A 16,270-nucleotide genomic window follows, 5' to 3' on the forward strand; every position below is an offset into this window, starting at 1 on the left:
GGCACTCCAGCCGTGATTTAAAGGACTTGGGGCTCTGGCTACAGAAGTAGTAGTGGCGGCCATGAGCTCTGGGTCCTTTAGTATCGCCGGGCCCCAGGGCAGTTGTCCACTTTGCGCATCCCACTTGGCACATCCTTCTCATCGGCAGTCTTGTTGCTCATACATACCAGGTGCAGCTGGCATTAGTTTAAATAAGGTACAGTGGAATCTCAGAGTTATGAACATCAGAAGTATGAACTGCCCAGTCAAACACACAGCTCTTTTTGAACCAGAAGTACACATCAGGCAGCAGCAGAGACCACACACAAAAAAACCAAACCAACCAGCCAAACCAAGAACAGTAGTGTGAATTAAATGCAAACTACTAAAAAAACCCCAACCAAACAAATTTCAGAGGAAAAACTTAAAAAATAACAAATAGTCTAGTAGCACTTTAAAGACTAACAAAACATGCAGATAGTATCATGAGCTTTCGTGGACACAGCCCACTTCTTCAGATGACCAGATCTGTTGGAAGTCCAGATCCAAGAATACATAAGGGAAGAAGGGAGGAGGGAGAAGGAAAAAAAATTGAAGGGGAGGAAGAAAAAAAGACAGTGAGTAGATAAACTTCAGAGGGATAGCCAAGTGAGTCTGCAACAGGAAAAACTAAAAACAACAATTAGTCTAGTAGCATCTCAAATACTAAATAGTTAAAAGATGCTGATAAGAATCATTCGTTAGCACTTGGAAAGGAAGAGTACTAACACCAGATTCTACACAGACACCAAGAACCAGGGTAGCCATGTTGGTCTGTTATAGCAAAAACAAGAAAGTCTTGTAGTACCTTAAAGACTACCACATTTATTTGGAAAAACTTAAACTATGACTAGTTCTACAGCACCTTAGGGTATGTCTATACTACCCCGCTATTTCAAAATAGCGGGGTAATGTAGGCATACCGCAATTGCAAATGAAGCCCGGGATTTGAATTTCCCGGGCTTCATTTGCATAAGCGGGGCGCCGCCATTTTTAAATCCCCGCTGGTTCGAACCCTGTGCCGCGCGGCTACACGCGGCACGAACTAGGTAGTTCTAACTAGGCTTCCTAGTTCGAACTATCGTTACTCCTCATGAAATGAGGAGTAATGGTAGTTCGAACTAGGAAGCCTAGTAGGAATAAGACCCTCCGGAAAAGGGCACTTTTTCTGGAGGATCGGGGCCAGTGTAGACGCTCTTTTCCGGCTTTTTTAAAAGCCGGAAAAAAGCGGCGGACATTTTTATTTAAATGCCGCGGGGGATATTTAAATCCCCCGCGGATTTCCCTACGACGACTGGTGAAATTTACATGCCCCTTCCGGAAAAGGGGCCAGTGTAGACGTAGCCGTCCTCTAGCTCGACATTATGTTGAAATAACGGCTTGCTGTGTGGACGCAGACTATGTTATTTTGGAATAATGCTGCTGTGTAGGCATAGCCCTCCAGACTAACATGGCTACCCTTCTAAAAAATATATTTGGGCAACAGATTTTGTGGGTTGGAGCATCTGATGAAGTGAGAAACGCTTATCACCTATCCTTATCTTTTAGAAATGTGCATCAGTCTGTCCATCTGTGAGTCTGTTTGCTCAAGAATGCCTCCTAAATGGTAAGAGCTAGGACCCTCAAATATGGTACGCAGCTTCCTCTTCTGCTAACGACAGCAGGGCCAGGCGTTGGTTGTGCCAAGTAGTGCGGGGAATGGGACTGTTTCCCATCACATGGAAAGGGAGGGGCACAGAGGGGAGCGATGCAATACTGAGAGTGGCCACTTGGAGCAGGGAGGCAGGGGAGAGTTATACGGCAGATAGACCATGGGGGACAGCTGCAGCACCAAGAGAGTGGTCAGCAGGCCTGGGGCTCCACCATCTTGCCTGCTACCAGACCAGGTAAATACTGCCCCTGCCCCAAACTCTTCTCCCCTGACCCTTGGGCACAGTGCTGGAGGGAGGAGGGCAAAGAAAAGACTGGTTGGGGGGGGGGGAAGAGACAGAAGGCCCCTGGCAGCTGGGGGGGTCAGGGAGAGAAAAGGCTCCTGGGGGCCAGGGGGGCTGAGGAGGGAAAGGATGCCTCTGCCACCTGGGAGGGAGAGAGAAGGCTCCTGCTGGGGGTGGGGGGGAAGCCCTGCCAGATGGGACACCCTGTCCTGAGCCCCCCTTTACTCCCCAACCCTTACCAAACCGTAGCAGGTTTTATGCCCCCTCCTTGGGCTCTTGTATTATATATATGTTTTAAACATTTTGTAAGCAGCCTTGAATATTTTAAATACATAGGTGGGGTAAAATATTTTAAATAAACAAAGCAACCCTCACTCACCCCCCCCCCCCACACCCTTGGCTTCCTCTACCCCTCCCCCTCATCTCCTGCGCTCCCCCTGTTCTGAAGCATCTGTGAAACGCCAGGTCTTCTAGTGCCCAAATAAATTTGTTAGTCTTTAAGGTGCCACAGAACTCCGTGTTTCTAAGAACAAACAACAAAACAAAACAAAAAAAGCAACCCCCAAGGAAAAGCAGCATTTTTCTTTTGCACAGTAAAGTGTCAAAGCTGTGTTACATCAGTGTTCAGCTGCGCATTTTTGAAAGAACAACCATAACGTTTAATTTGGAGTTACGAACTTTTCAGAACAACGAATAGTCTTTAACGTGCTACCAGACGAACAAAACATGTAGATGGTGTCATGAGCTTTCATGGGCAAAACCCATTTCTTCACAGGCTGTGCCCACAAAAGCTCACGATACCATCTACATGTTTTGTTAGTCTTTAAAGTTCTACCACACTATTTGTTGTTTTTTAAGTGTTTTGTGTTACAGACTAACTCGGCCACCCCCCTGAGCCTTTTGAACTTTCAGAGTTATGAACAACCTCCATTCCTGAGGTGGGCTGGACTGAATTTTGCACATAGTGCCATCTCGTGGCTGACTAATATAATACAGTTTGGGATTCCATTACATCTGCCCTCTTTTAAGTTCTTCATGCTTGCCATTTACAAAATTTACATTGTCATGTTGTCTTTGACGTTCAATATATCTCATTCTGTTAAGTGTCTGTGAATCTAATTACTCTATCGGAACGTGTAACAACTCGGTCATCAAGACTGTCCATTATTTTCAATGTCTGACTGTGGTTGTTTTGGAACTCTCGAGTTCCTGTACAATATCTGCCATTTATAGAATTTTCCTCTGTTGAGTCTTCTTTCTGAGGAACAAACTGTGGGTATTGACAGTTTCTACTGTCCACTAATGGTTTCTATCACATGTGATCGGGGTGTTGAATTCTTCTTCTTTACAACAGCTGCAGGTGTCCATCCTTTTTCTCCATCTAATTTGCCATGAACGTGATCATCAGGTTCTAGAACCATCAGTTTGTGAACAGTGTGACATCTGCTGTAAAATGTTCTTAAGCTTTTTTAGCCTTTTTATTCAGTGTGACTATTTTCTTTATTTCTAGCCACTTTGAAGATATATTCTTTTCCCAAGCTGGAACAAGTTAAACACTGGAATAAATTGCCTAGGGAGGTTGTGGACTCTCCATCTCTGGAGATATTTAAGAGTAGGTTAGATAAATGTCTATCAGGGATGGTCTAGATGGTACTGGGTCCTGCTGTGAGGGTAGCGGACTGGACTCAATGACCTCTCGAGGTCCCTTCCAGTCCTAGTATTCTATGATTCTGAGTTGTCATCTCATCAGGATCTGTGCTGGACTGTATCGAGTAGTTGCTATTCGTGTTGATTTGTAAGTCAGAAAGGCAAAGAATGGGTTTTCTTGTTGCAGGATTTTCTTGGATATCTAGGCAGCTCTCTCAGCCTCTACTTTTGCTTGTGGGTAATGTAGGATTGTAAAGGTTTCTCTCTCCTGTGAGTGCCCCTCTGTGGCTGAGGGCACGTCTGCCATTTTTGCCTGTCTGTTCTCTGGGGGAGGAGGGGAGTGAAGATGTTTCCAGAAGATTTCCGGTCTCTTTCTTACCCCCTTGCTGTGGCTGCTGGGGCTTGCGGGGAGGAGAACCCAGGCCCACCCACTCCTCTGGGTCCCTGTGAGTAGCAGTTACCAGCTCAGAGTCTCTCGTGCTTGCTGATATCTTTCTCCCTGGGCCACTTCCCTGAGACACTACTCCATCCCGCGCTCTCTCAGGACTTTGAGGCCCCGTTCTCAATACCCTGTCCTGGGTTCTGCAGAGTTTTGTAGCTGATAGTAGCTAGTCTTCAGTCCCCGGACCTGGATCTTAGCCAAATCTAAAGTTCAGCTTGCACTTGGAGCTGGCCAAGGTGCTGCTGTTCTCCCAGTCAGAGCCTAGATCTGGCTGGGTCAAGCTCCGCGGAGGAACTGGCAGGCCCTGGCTCAGCAACTTCTTTTATATCGGCTTGCTAGGCCCTGATTGACTGCTGCAGCCACTCTATCCTGTTTGGAGGACCTCTCGTCTGCTCTTTTCCCTGGGGCAGGGTGCGGCAAAGCCTCCAGCCTCTAGCAGTGGTGTCAGGGCCTAGTCCACCCCGTCACAGGCATGCTATCTTTTTTTTTTTTTTTTTACAAACTCAGCATATATTAGCTGAAAACGGTGCTTTTTGGAATGCAGAATACAAAAATATCAGACACACTTGGAATGCGTAGCTTTGTCTTCATAAATCGTTTCTGTGGTGAACTGGCCCAAGCAGTTCAGAATACTTCTAGGGATAGTCAAAGTGGTGTCAGAGGATTACAACTCTGGGAGGAATTGAAGTACTTTCTGAGATGCTTGTGGTACTAGTGTCTGCAGTAATTTTAAAGTCAATAGACTTGCGATGAATATTCATTTTTACTTTTTAGGCAGATTGTGACATCATAAACAACAGGTCCCAGAAACAATGGCTCTTGATTGCCTATGAGTCAACTTCATGACTGCTTTAGTGCAACCAACAGCTGTAAAATGATCATATTTCATGCATATATTACACTATGCACTTTTGGCTAGACATGCATCATTTCCTGGGCAATATAATCTTTTCCAGACCTTGTGCACATATACTAGAATGTCTTAGCTTGGGAGTTTTCTCGTCTTCCCTCGGGTTTTAAGATAATTACTTTTAACGTTTAAGTGCCTGTTTACAGCAGGGGTGGCCAACCCGAGGCTCGCGATCCCCATGTGGGTCCTCCCCCCGGGTGTGGCTCGTGAAGCCCACCAACCCCGGTGGCTAAAAAGCTACCCCTGTGCCCCGCAAAACAGCCCTCTCCTCCCGGCTCCCTGTGCTGACCTGGGCAGGGGAGCCATCCAGCACAGCCATGAAAGCTGCAGAAATAAAGATGACGGCAGATGGGGAGAGCCTGCTGTGGCCAAAAAGCCTCAAAACGCATTTAACTGTGGTTTCTTAAAGGGGCATAGCCTTTTTTTTTTTAAGAGCTTTTTTTTTTTCTTTTTTGCTTGACCAAATGCGACCGGGGGCTCCTTTTAAAGGAGGCTCTCATCCCGACAAAGGGCAAAAGGGGTAGTCCTTTGTTTTTTTGCTCTTTGCACTGGATCCACTGCTGTCTTGGCTCTTTGCCCAGAATGGGTTGGCCATTCCTGATTTACAGTTTCTAAGATAGTTTCAGGTTTGTCAAGTTTCTCTGAGTTTTGCTGTTTCACCAGTTCAGGCTGTTTTATTTTTAAATAGCTGAGGCTATAGTTAAATCTCTCTTCAGCTGCAGGTGCTGTGAAAAGTTTTTTTGGGTGTTAACCCAATGAACATGTCTCTGATATTTTTGTATTCTGCATTCCCAAAAGCACTTTTTAGCTAATGTTTGTTGAGTCTAAAAAATAAAAAAATCAACTTTTTACCACCAGTCTTGAATTTTCTGGTGCAAACCTACTCTTTCATAAATCACATTTCTCTGAGGTATAAAGAACGCATCAGAGAGCAGAACTCTGCCTCCAGCACCGGATTCCTGCCCAGCATTGCCTTCAGAGCTGGGCAGCTGGAGAGCAGTGGCTGCTGGCCAGGTATCCAGCTCTGCAGGCAGAGCCACTATCACCAGAAACTCAGAAATAAGGATGGCATTTTAGGGTATGTCTACACTAGAGGACAAAGTCTAATTAAGATACTCAACTTCAGCTATGTTAATTGCATAGCTAAAATCGAAGATGCTTAACTTGGCTTTTGGTGCTGTCTACACTGCAGGAAGTTGAAGGAAGAACACTCTTCCTTGTGAAATGAGGGTTACAGAAGTCAGAGTTAGGGTATGTCTGCACTTGCACCCTCTTTCGAGAGAGGGATGCAAATGCAGCTGAGCGAAATTGCAAATGAAGCGCAGGTTTGAATTTCCCGTGCTTCATTTGCATATTTGCGTTATGGCGCTATTTCGAAATAGCACCATTTTGAAAAAAGAAACGCTGTCTAGACGCGGTTATTTCAAAAGAAAACCCTTCTTCTGAAATAATTGGTAACTCTTATTCCTCCTACAATGTTTACCAGTTATTTCGGAAGAAAGGTTTTTCTTTTGAAATAACGGCTAGACAGCGTTTCTTTGTTCAAAATAGCCCTATTTCGAAATAGTGCCATAACGTGAATATGCAAATGAAGCATGGGAAATTCAAATCCGCACTTCATTTGCAATTTTGCTCAGCTGCATTTGCATCCCACTCTTGAAAGAGGGTGAAAGTGTGGACATACCCTAAGAAGCCCATGATTTCGAAATTATGTAGAAGTAACAGGCTTGCTGTGTTAGACGTGCACTCTGTTATTTTGAAACAATGCGAGTTATTTCGAAATAACGCTGCTGTGCAGACATGCCTTTACGGTATTGCCACCCTTACTTCTGCGCTGCTGTCTACAGAGCTGGATCCTTAGTCAGCAGCTGCTATTCTCTGGCTACCCAGCTTGGAAAGGAGCAATACAAAAGGGCAACCTGAGTATGGCATTGCCACCCTTATGTCTACGGGGTGCTGCCTTCAGAGCTGGGCACATGGTCAGCATTACAACCACCACTCTCCTGTTGCCCAGCTCTGAAGGCAGTGCAGAGGTAAGGGTGGCACTATACAAATAAAATAACTTTGTAATCCCCCTGCAATTTCCTTTTGGGTCAGGACACCCCTCTTTGAGAAATGCTGGTCTCCCCTCGTGAAATCTGTATAGTATAGAACAGTGTTTCTCAGCCAGTGGTATGAGTACCTTTAGGGGAGAAGTTTGGGGGGGGGAAGGGGTTATGTCAACACAACTGAAATTAGGAGAGAACTGAATTTTTGTTTTAAGTTTCACAGTGTTTTACTTTTTACACTTAAACATTTCATTGCCCACCTGGCTACGATTAAGTTATTTCAACAAACGTGTTGCAACGGTAGAAAAAAAAATGTGTGTATCTGGAAACTGTAGGTACTGGGAGTATATATATTATATATATATATAAAAAGGGGTACTTTATAAAAAAATGGTTGAGAAACACTGGTATAGAGCCTGGGTGGGGAACCACAGAAAAATCAACCAAGGGCCACACACAAGTGAGAAGAATCCCACCCCCCACAAAAAAAAACAAACGCCTAACTGACATGGCCCCTGACTAAGGAGAAAGCCACGCCCCACATTTCCCTTGTACACCAGAGCCTGGGGGGCCCACACAAGTAGATTTTGTGTGGAGAGCCAGCGCAGGTTCCCCAATGCTGCAGGGGAGGCCTGAGCCTCAGGGGCCAGCTGCCGGACCTTAGGTTCCCCACTCTGGTATAGAGTAAAAGCACACAAACGGCCAGATTTCACAGTCCGTGATGCATTTTGCATCGCTGTGAATGTGGGAGGGCTGCCTTACCTGCTTTCTCTGTGTAAAACTTTGCTTCAGAGTAAGATGGAATTATTTGGGGGTTTGGTCCTTTTTGGTCCTGTGCTTCTAAGTGCTGTCAAGTCCCTGTAGCTGAGCCCTCCCAGAGCTGTTAGCAGCGCCGGTGTTATTCTGCTGGGGGGTTGTTACTCCAACTCTGAGCCTTTGCTGGGGGTGACCAGAGCAGGACAGGACAGTGGGCGCTCCAGAGGGCAGTGAGGTGGGCGCAGTGGTTTGATCAGCAAACCGGTTGACAGACTCAAGGGGTCCTTCTGTGATCCAGCCCAAATCACAAATGGCACTGCTTGTTCTTAAGTACTTTGCAGGATCGAGCCTTTAGTTGCCATGTACAGCATGCACCACGAAGATCAATTGCCAGAGAGTCCTTTTTCATTGCCATTTGAAAATCTGTTAGGCCCACACTGCACGACAGAGAGGAAAAAATGTTATAAAAAAATCACTTTTAACACAAGCAATGTCAGACTACTGAAAGGCACAACAAGCTGAAATTTCACATTGCAGGTAAAGCATCTTATTTTACTGCATAGAACGATACAACCTACTGTAAAATACAATTGTTTGTTGCAAATTATTTTGAGGACAAAAAATAGCCTTCTCAATTTTGTTTCACTATTATCTCCTCGGTACTTCTGTTGGCCCTGCCTAAAAAATAACAGACAACCACAAATAATGCTAAAATATCATTTGAGTTGATTACCCAGTAGGCACCCTCTTGCCCTTTAATCAGCACTATGTACCATGAAGTGCAGTTTAAAAAAGTGGCAGGTTACGAGCAGGAAGGTCTCTTGTCCACTTTTGTGGACGTTTTCTTTATTGCTCAGCTCTTAACATCCATAGAAAAACAGTCTCTTTGTGTAGATTGCAGGTTTGCTCTTATTTCATTTAACTTAAATACAGTTCTTGCCGCACAGAACCTGAACTTGTAAACCGGATTGTTTGATGCTTCTTATAGAAACAAGCTCATTGCAGAGCAATTTAGCACTATGGAACTACCAAACCCCCATCATAAAACAGAGATTGAGATTAAAATGCCACGTTTCATTTAGGTTCTGTTGATCGGTACTACAACTAGATGGAAGCTATACTCAGTGTGCTCCATGTACTGTGCAATTTACAAAATATATGTAGTTACCTGTACTGCTGTTGTTTAGCAAATGATTGTGTGTTAAAGAGAAAGGAGAAATAAATCCCTGTGGTTTTCGTACGTTGCATGTTCCAGCTCTGAGACGAAAAACCAATGTTCTCACTTTGAACTTGCATGGCTTTGTGGCCACGGCGGCTCATTTTTTGCAGATGTGATATACATCTATCACTTAGTCTGTGCCCTGAAGAGCTTTCCAGGACAGTGGCAGGTGGACAAAAACCCTAGCAGGGGAAGTTCTTTGAAAATGGTGGGAAGGGCTCTGGAATCGGTGGAGGAACAGAGGACACTGAGCGAGTGATGAGATTTGCAGGTCCTGGAGGCAGAAGCCCACATTTCTTCTGGAGGTGGGCATCACCCCCTTCACTCTCAACAGAATGATCTGTGGAACTGGCCACAAGAGAAAATGTCACGTGGTTTTTTTCTTTCTCTTCTTCACCTCTTTCCAAGGGTTTCAGTACATGGGGGAGAGCTGGTCCAATAGACCTAGTTTCCTTGAAGTAGGCATGATAGATAGAGAGGCTGCACAATGAAAGCAGGGGTTAGTGGTCCAAGCTTGCAGGGTTGGCTGAGGAGCAGGAAGATTATTGATGGACTGCTGCAGACAGCTTATACTTACCCATGCTAGAGTTTGGTAGTGACACGATTACATTTTGCTGCTGCTGTCAGAGAGGCACAGCACAGATGATGGCAGGAGGAGGCGGGGATGCCTGTAGGCCAACTTTTGTGTCTTCTGATTTGCTGGCTGTTGTAGAGATTGGTACACAGACCACATTACGTCTGGCTAGGGCAGATATATTACAACCCTGTACAATATCTTTGGAGATCATTGTATTCAGTTTCCTCCAGGAAGAAAGGTGAGCACAGCTCCACCAGGAACTAAAAACACTGGGAGTGATTAAGGCAAGTCAGGGAGAACAGCTCTACACGGGTACACCACTCTGGAGAAATTTGCACTTACTAGTTCAAACTGAAGTTTTACAGTGACAGAGAAAGGGCTTTTGGTATTAAGAGGCTGATGTTAAATTGACAGAGGGTCTTCTTTCTGATCCAGCAAAAGGACATGAATGTTTGTCCAAGGAGGCCCCAACCCTGCTGAAGGACTTTGGCCTGTAGAACTTGTGGCGTGTAGTGTGTTTTTAAAATCTGTTCATTGCTTTTACCTTTTCTCTGTGATACTTTTTACCTTAACCATAAAGGTACCTACTTAAAAAAGCTGTGTGTTAATGTGTAACTGCTGGCAATACACTGTTCATACCCCTGAGAGAGAACACAAAACACAAACCTTGGCCATTAGGCAGACTGGCTTGCAGGGGGTATCACAGTGTAAGGTAAGGACCTGTTCAGCCTTAAACTCGCCCACTGAGAAAGGAATAGAACAAGGGTCTCTGCCAAGAGTCTGGGTCCTATCTGGCAGTCCTGGAGTGGACCATGGAGGGGAATACAGGTGTAATTATGCTTAAATTTTGACTGACATTTCCTAACCTGTTTGATTTTTTTCAATCTTAATAAAGCTTTTGTAACATAGGGATTTACACATGCAATCTAGGTTTTTTTAAAAAAGAGAACTAAAAAAATATTCTGCACTTTTATTTTTAAAAAGAAGGCAGGTGCTGTGCTAGCCTCAGAAATATAGTCAAACTATTAGGACAAACTTCAACGAAAAGCCATTTGCCTTTGTTTTTACATTTAAGGTAAAATCATGATCCCATTGATATCAAGGGGGAGAAGGGTCAGGGTTTCACCTTTATGCCCTTCAACATATGCATAAGTGGCATTTTCACACTGCACTGTAAGGTGTGACAATGAATTTTGTAGGATGCAACAAAAAGACAATATGCTGTATCTCAAAGAAATGAGGTGAAGAAGGGTGCATTGGCATTAATTTGAGCCACCCCTAAAAGTAAAAGCCAGTTTTTGTACAGTATTATTAATGGAATATTAATGTTTCCATGCTGTACCATCCTCTGGAGGCAAACTAGTTCCCTCTTTTCTGAGGACCGTGTTCTGAGAAGGAGTTTGTATAGCTGATTAATGGCATATAGCATGGTGCAAAGTGTCACTTACCAAAATTCTGTGTAGTCTAGGCTCTCACTTAATTGCCCAAGTATCTTTTTCCATTGCAAGCTAAATGTAAAACACTGATTTCCCTTTATTTCTGTAGGCAGATGCATACACACAGAACTATCCCTCTTTCAATCTCTTTTTATATTTATATACCTCTAGAAAGAAATGCTTTGACACGTTTTTATATTAGTTTACACCAACATAACAGAACTTCAGTCACGCTTTGTTTTTCAATTTACTGTTTTATTATTGCTTTTTCAACTGTACAATTAACATCAGATAACAAAGAAGAAAAAACCCACATACACAATGTACAGTACATAGTCAGCTTGGTTGTTCCCAGCTTTTAAAGCCATGAGTCAGGGTGTAAATTGAAGAGTATAGTTTAAAATTTCTAAAACAAATGTAGCCTTATGTAATAGTGTCTTGGTGGCACATTAGCTCAGATGTCTATGCAAATATGAATACTGGCCACCCTATCTGTCATAAGAAAACTGATTACACAGCTAGAATCAGTGGCACATGGATTCTTCCTTAATGTGTTGGGTATCTCTCGCTACTGTATTTATTCATAACAAAATGATTACATAAAAGAAACATAAACTAACAGCTCACTTCCTTGGTTTTAAGACTATAATTAATAAAATAAACCAAATGACTAAATGAAGTTGGAAACAAAATTCACAATTTCCAACAAACTGAGACTAACAGATTCATTCTGCATAGTTAAATTAATGGCATTAAAATTACTTTGAGTCTAGCTTGTCTCTTCATCTCCTAAATCTTATTTGCTTTGAGCTTCAGCAGTTTTTCATTATTTCCCTCCAAATAAACCCTGGAAGCCATGGTAGATCTCTCATGACCTCTTAGACACTCTACTCCTCTATCCTTAACAAAAATCAAACCTCTCCAAACCCTCATATTTTAGGGCCCTACCAAATTCATGGTCCATTTCGGTCAATTTCATGATCATTATTTTAAAAATCATACTGTTTAAATCTCAAATGTCACAGTGTTGTAATTGCAGGGGTCCTGACTCAAAAAGGAGTTGGGGGAGATCTCAGGGTTATTGTGGGGGGCTTGTAGTACTACTACCCTTCCTTCTGCACTGGTGCTTATGGCAGCACTGCCGTCAGAGCTGAGCAGCTGGAGAGTGGCAACTGCTGGCCAGGAGCCCATCTCTTAAGGCAGAGCCCCTGCCAGCAGCAGGGCAGAAGTAAGGAGAGCATGGTATGGTACTGCCACCCTTGCTTCTGCACTGCTAGTGGTAGTGCTACCTCCACAGATGGGCACCCCTCCAATAGCTGCCACTCTCCAGCCGCCCCGCTCTGAAGGCAGCATAAAAGTAAGAATGGCAAGTAACCTTTTGATCTCTCCCCTCCCCTCCCTTTTGGGTGCAGCCCCCCAATTTGAGAAATGTTGGTCTCTCCTGTGAAATCTATGTAGTATGGGCAGAAATCACAGAAAAGACCAGAGTTCACAGTGGGAGACTGGATTTCATGGCCCATGATGCATTTTTCATGGCTGTGAATTTGGTAGGGTCCTACTCATATTTTAGCCACTTTTCTAGACATCTTCTATTTCCTCTCCAGCTACTTTCTATTCACTTTCTTCAGCTACTTTCCTTTCTTCATTCTTCAATTAAGGCTCTGGACACTTCCACTCTCTATCCTCTTCAGCCCTTTTAATCATTTCTTACGCCTCTTACACCTACATTCCCTCATGCTGTACACAGCTCTCATTATTTATTGGAATTCTAACTTTAAATCTCTCAAAAGATTTCTCTGTTACAGGCAGATTTCCTCCATGTTGATACTGGTGCAACTCAGGAAAGGAGAACCCGGCTGTTAACGTCTTCTACCACATATAGAGGAACTGAAACTAATGAAATGGAGACAAAATGTGAGCTAAAACACAAGGGCAACGTCTACACTGGCCCCTTCTTCGGAAGGGGCATGCTAATTTTGAAAGTGGGAATAGGGAAATCCGCGGGGGATTTAAATATCCCCCGCAGGATTTAAATAAACATGGCCGCCGCTTTTTTTCTGGCTTTGGGAAAAGCTGGAAAAAAGCGTCTAGACTGGCCTGATCCTCCGGAATAAAGCCGTATTCCAGAGGATCTCTTATTCCTACTTTGAAGGGGCATGATTTCTTATGCCTCCCATGTCCTACTTTGAAGTAGGAATAAGAGATCCTCCGGAATAGGGCTTTATTCCGGAGGATCGGGCCAGTCTAGATGCTTTTTTCCAGCTTTTCCCAAAGCCGGAAAAAAAGCGGCGGCCATGTTTATTTAAATCCCGCGGGGGATATTTAAATCCCCCGCAGATTTCCCTATTCCCACTTTCAAAATTAGCATGCCCCTTCCGAAGAAGGGGCCAGTGTAGACGTAGCCTTAATGTAGCCATAGGCTTTCTCTGTCTCAGAAGCTCAACCTTTTCTTTTTTGGGACAGCTCTAAACAGTTTTACAAACTGTCAACTTACTGTCATATTTTTCTGTTACGATAAATATGAAAAAAGTTTAATCACATTTGCTTCTTTAATGTCATGGTACGGGGATGTTCCAAGCTCCCACTGTTATGTGCTATACTCTTTTGAATTAGTGCCTGGCGGTCAAGAAAACCTTCCTTCTAGCTCTTGGCACCAAGATGTTAAGAAATCACATGCCTCCCATGTAATGCAGAGGCGGATATGATCAGCACACATTTTGAAGTATACTGGGCAGCCCGGATCACTGATTTGTGCGAGAGCAAGAGCATTTTGATAGCAGGCTTTGCACACCCGCGGGATACATAATGAAATCTGTCCTTTCTTCACAGCATTTCCGCTTTTCAGAAGAAAATGAAAAGTAAATTACATTTTTGGTTCATTGCTGGCCTATTAGCTTTATATATTAACTTGCAACTTTTTCTCTTTTTCTTTATTTTTTGAAAGCTGAGCAAAAGGAGCCCAATGTTCAGTAGCACAGAAACCCAGGACTTTTTTTGGGGGGGGGGCAATTTTGCAATTAGTTACGGCCTCAACCCTGCAATTGATAGCAGATAGTGGAGTCATGTGGCTGCACAGAGACTCGCTGATTTAAATGGAGGTTTGCCTGGGCATGGCAATCCCAACCCACTGTGGAAAAGAGCCTAAATTTGGGCACAAAGTTGGCCTTTCTGGTGTGCAAATGGCCACTCATCTTCAGCACGGCCTTAGTTTTAAATGCTGTTGTAAATAAATACTTGCATATTTGAGAAGGGAATATTTACATTTTAAAAACTGCATTATACAATGTGAGAAGAACTAATCCTTATGAAATATGCTGGACTGATAGCCACGGAGACTGCAGTCCTCCAGTTAGTCAAAGAACTTGCAGAGAGCAGTGCATGCATTGCCAGTGCTACCCTGTCTGCATACCTCCCAGGCTCATCCTCAGGAGAGGAGTGAGGTGACCAGCCTCCATGCCACCCATTTAGTTCTAGGCCTGAGAGCTCATCACAAGGGGGTGCTATGTGAAACCCTGGCCCCAAGACCACTAACTTAATTTCAAAGAAATCATCTTTCATTTGCTCTCTATCTGGGTCCATTTTCAGTCATCATCGTAGAGGTAGAAGACTAGATATTTGAACGCCACTTCCCCTTCCAGTCCCACACATTTCAAGTTAGAAACAGTAACCGTTTTAAAATACTGTAGTTAATGATATTTCTTTTTTACACATCGTTTGGTCTAAACTGTGTCTCAGTTTTGGACTGAGATCTCGTGCATTAAGTGTATTATTATATGTCGTCATATTTAGCACTTTTACATTTCCAAAGCACTGCACAAACATTAGCTACATAACGATTGTGCATTTAACCTTTAAAATTCAACCCTGTCATGTCTATGATACTAAGCCCCTGAGAACAGCATTGTATTATAGAAACACTCAAACGCTACTAATGGGTGCGGATTTATTACAAAGTATCTAGAATAGGGGGTCTGAAATTAAGCCTTTCTTCTATTTATAATAAATTGGTTCTGTGGATATTTTATAGCTATATTAACAATTCTTTTGTTAACCATGACATCCGATTTGGAAAGACCATATTTACAAGCCAACAAATGTAAGCCTGATGGGGTATCATGCAAAGACAGAGCCCCTGATTCTATACCCTTATATATATATTTATATATGGACGGTCTAAAGGAAATCAACTTCCATGAGTAAAGGCTACTTGTGTGAGTAGAACACGATCAGGCTCATAATGCTTCAGGTGTATATATGTTTGGACAAATTGCTATTTAAAATATTTTACAAATATATTCTACAGTAACTGTGTCTATGGCTCAATCTTGTCCGGAGGCATATAAGGAGTTAGCATTATGCATTTGTAAACTCCATTATTGTACTGGTGCCTATGCGTACACTAGCCGACTCTACCAACTCTACAGCGATGCACATCCATGCCTTACAGGTCAGTATCAGTCCCTAACCAATAAAGTCTGCATTAAGCCCCTTTGTGAATAGTTGGTGTTTCACTGGCTCTCGGACTTGGATAATTGCCTCTGGGTAAAATGATTGAAAGAGAAAAGCAAAAATAATTGAAAACTAGAGGAATTGCAGCACATAACATATTTGTGTACTTTATACTATAAATCTACATATAGATATTGCTATCCATAGAGAAATACTCAAGTTCAAAAGAATAAAATTACAATGTTTGTGCAAAAGAAACTGTACACTTTTCAGAGTACAAGGAATTAGTTATATTGGCTACATTTTCGATGACAATGGCTCTTTTGCTATGGAATTCAGTCTTGCTTTGCACCATGTTTTTAGAAGATGGAACTAAGCATATATGCAATAGTTTGATAAGAGAATAAAATTCTTCCACAACTGAAGGAATATGAATTTTGATAAATTAATAATGACCAGATTTTTGTAGGTAAAAAGTGCAAATTCAGGTGTATAACCTTCCAGCATTTTACACTGCTCGTATCTAGTGGGAACCTTCAAAGCATCTTTCATTCTGATGTGATTTACCAGTTGAATAGAACATTTTGTCCAAGTGTCATAAAGTAAATTTGACTGCTGCCCCCAGATTGTACAGATGCAAAGAATACCTTGAAAAGGAAAAAGAACAGGCCACTGTCAGTTTACATGTATGAGAATATTTGAAAGCTGAGAGAAATACAGTCCAAAATATAAATCACAATTCAATTTTAATCCCATCGGTAACATTTTCTTAGGAAAATGAAGTGTTATGGCTTGCAAGGATACATTCTGGCCACAGTTTCTAGCATATACATT

General features: G+C 42.9%; 1 protein-coding gene across 2 annotated transcripts in view; it reads right to left on the minus strand.

The window, feature by feature from the left end:
* Nucleotides 1-13,296: 13,296 nt before the first annotated feature.
* The window catches only part of NRK (Nik related kinase), a 144,386-nt gene continuing 141,412 nt past the window's right edge, over nucleotides 13,297-16,270 (minus strand). For both annotated transcript variants that reach the window (XM_075941116.1, XM_075941115.1), the window contains one exon: nucleotides 13,297-16,083. In XM_075941116.1, coding sequence (XP_075797231.1) covers nucleotides 16,000-16,083 — 84 coding nt within the window. In that variant the 3' untranslated portion in view covers nucleotides 13,297-15,999. The remainder of the gene's footprint in view (nucleotides 16,084-16,270) is intronic.

This window comes from Pelodiscus sinensis, chromosome 13 (assembly GCF_049634645.1).
Source record: "Pelodiscus sinensis isolate JC-2024 chromosome 13, ASM4963464v1, whole genome shotgun sequence".
NCBI lineage: Eukaryota > Metazoa > Chordata > Testudines > Trionychidae > Pelodiscus > Pelodiscus sinensis.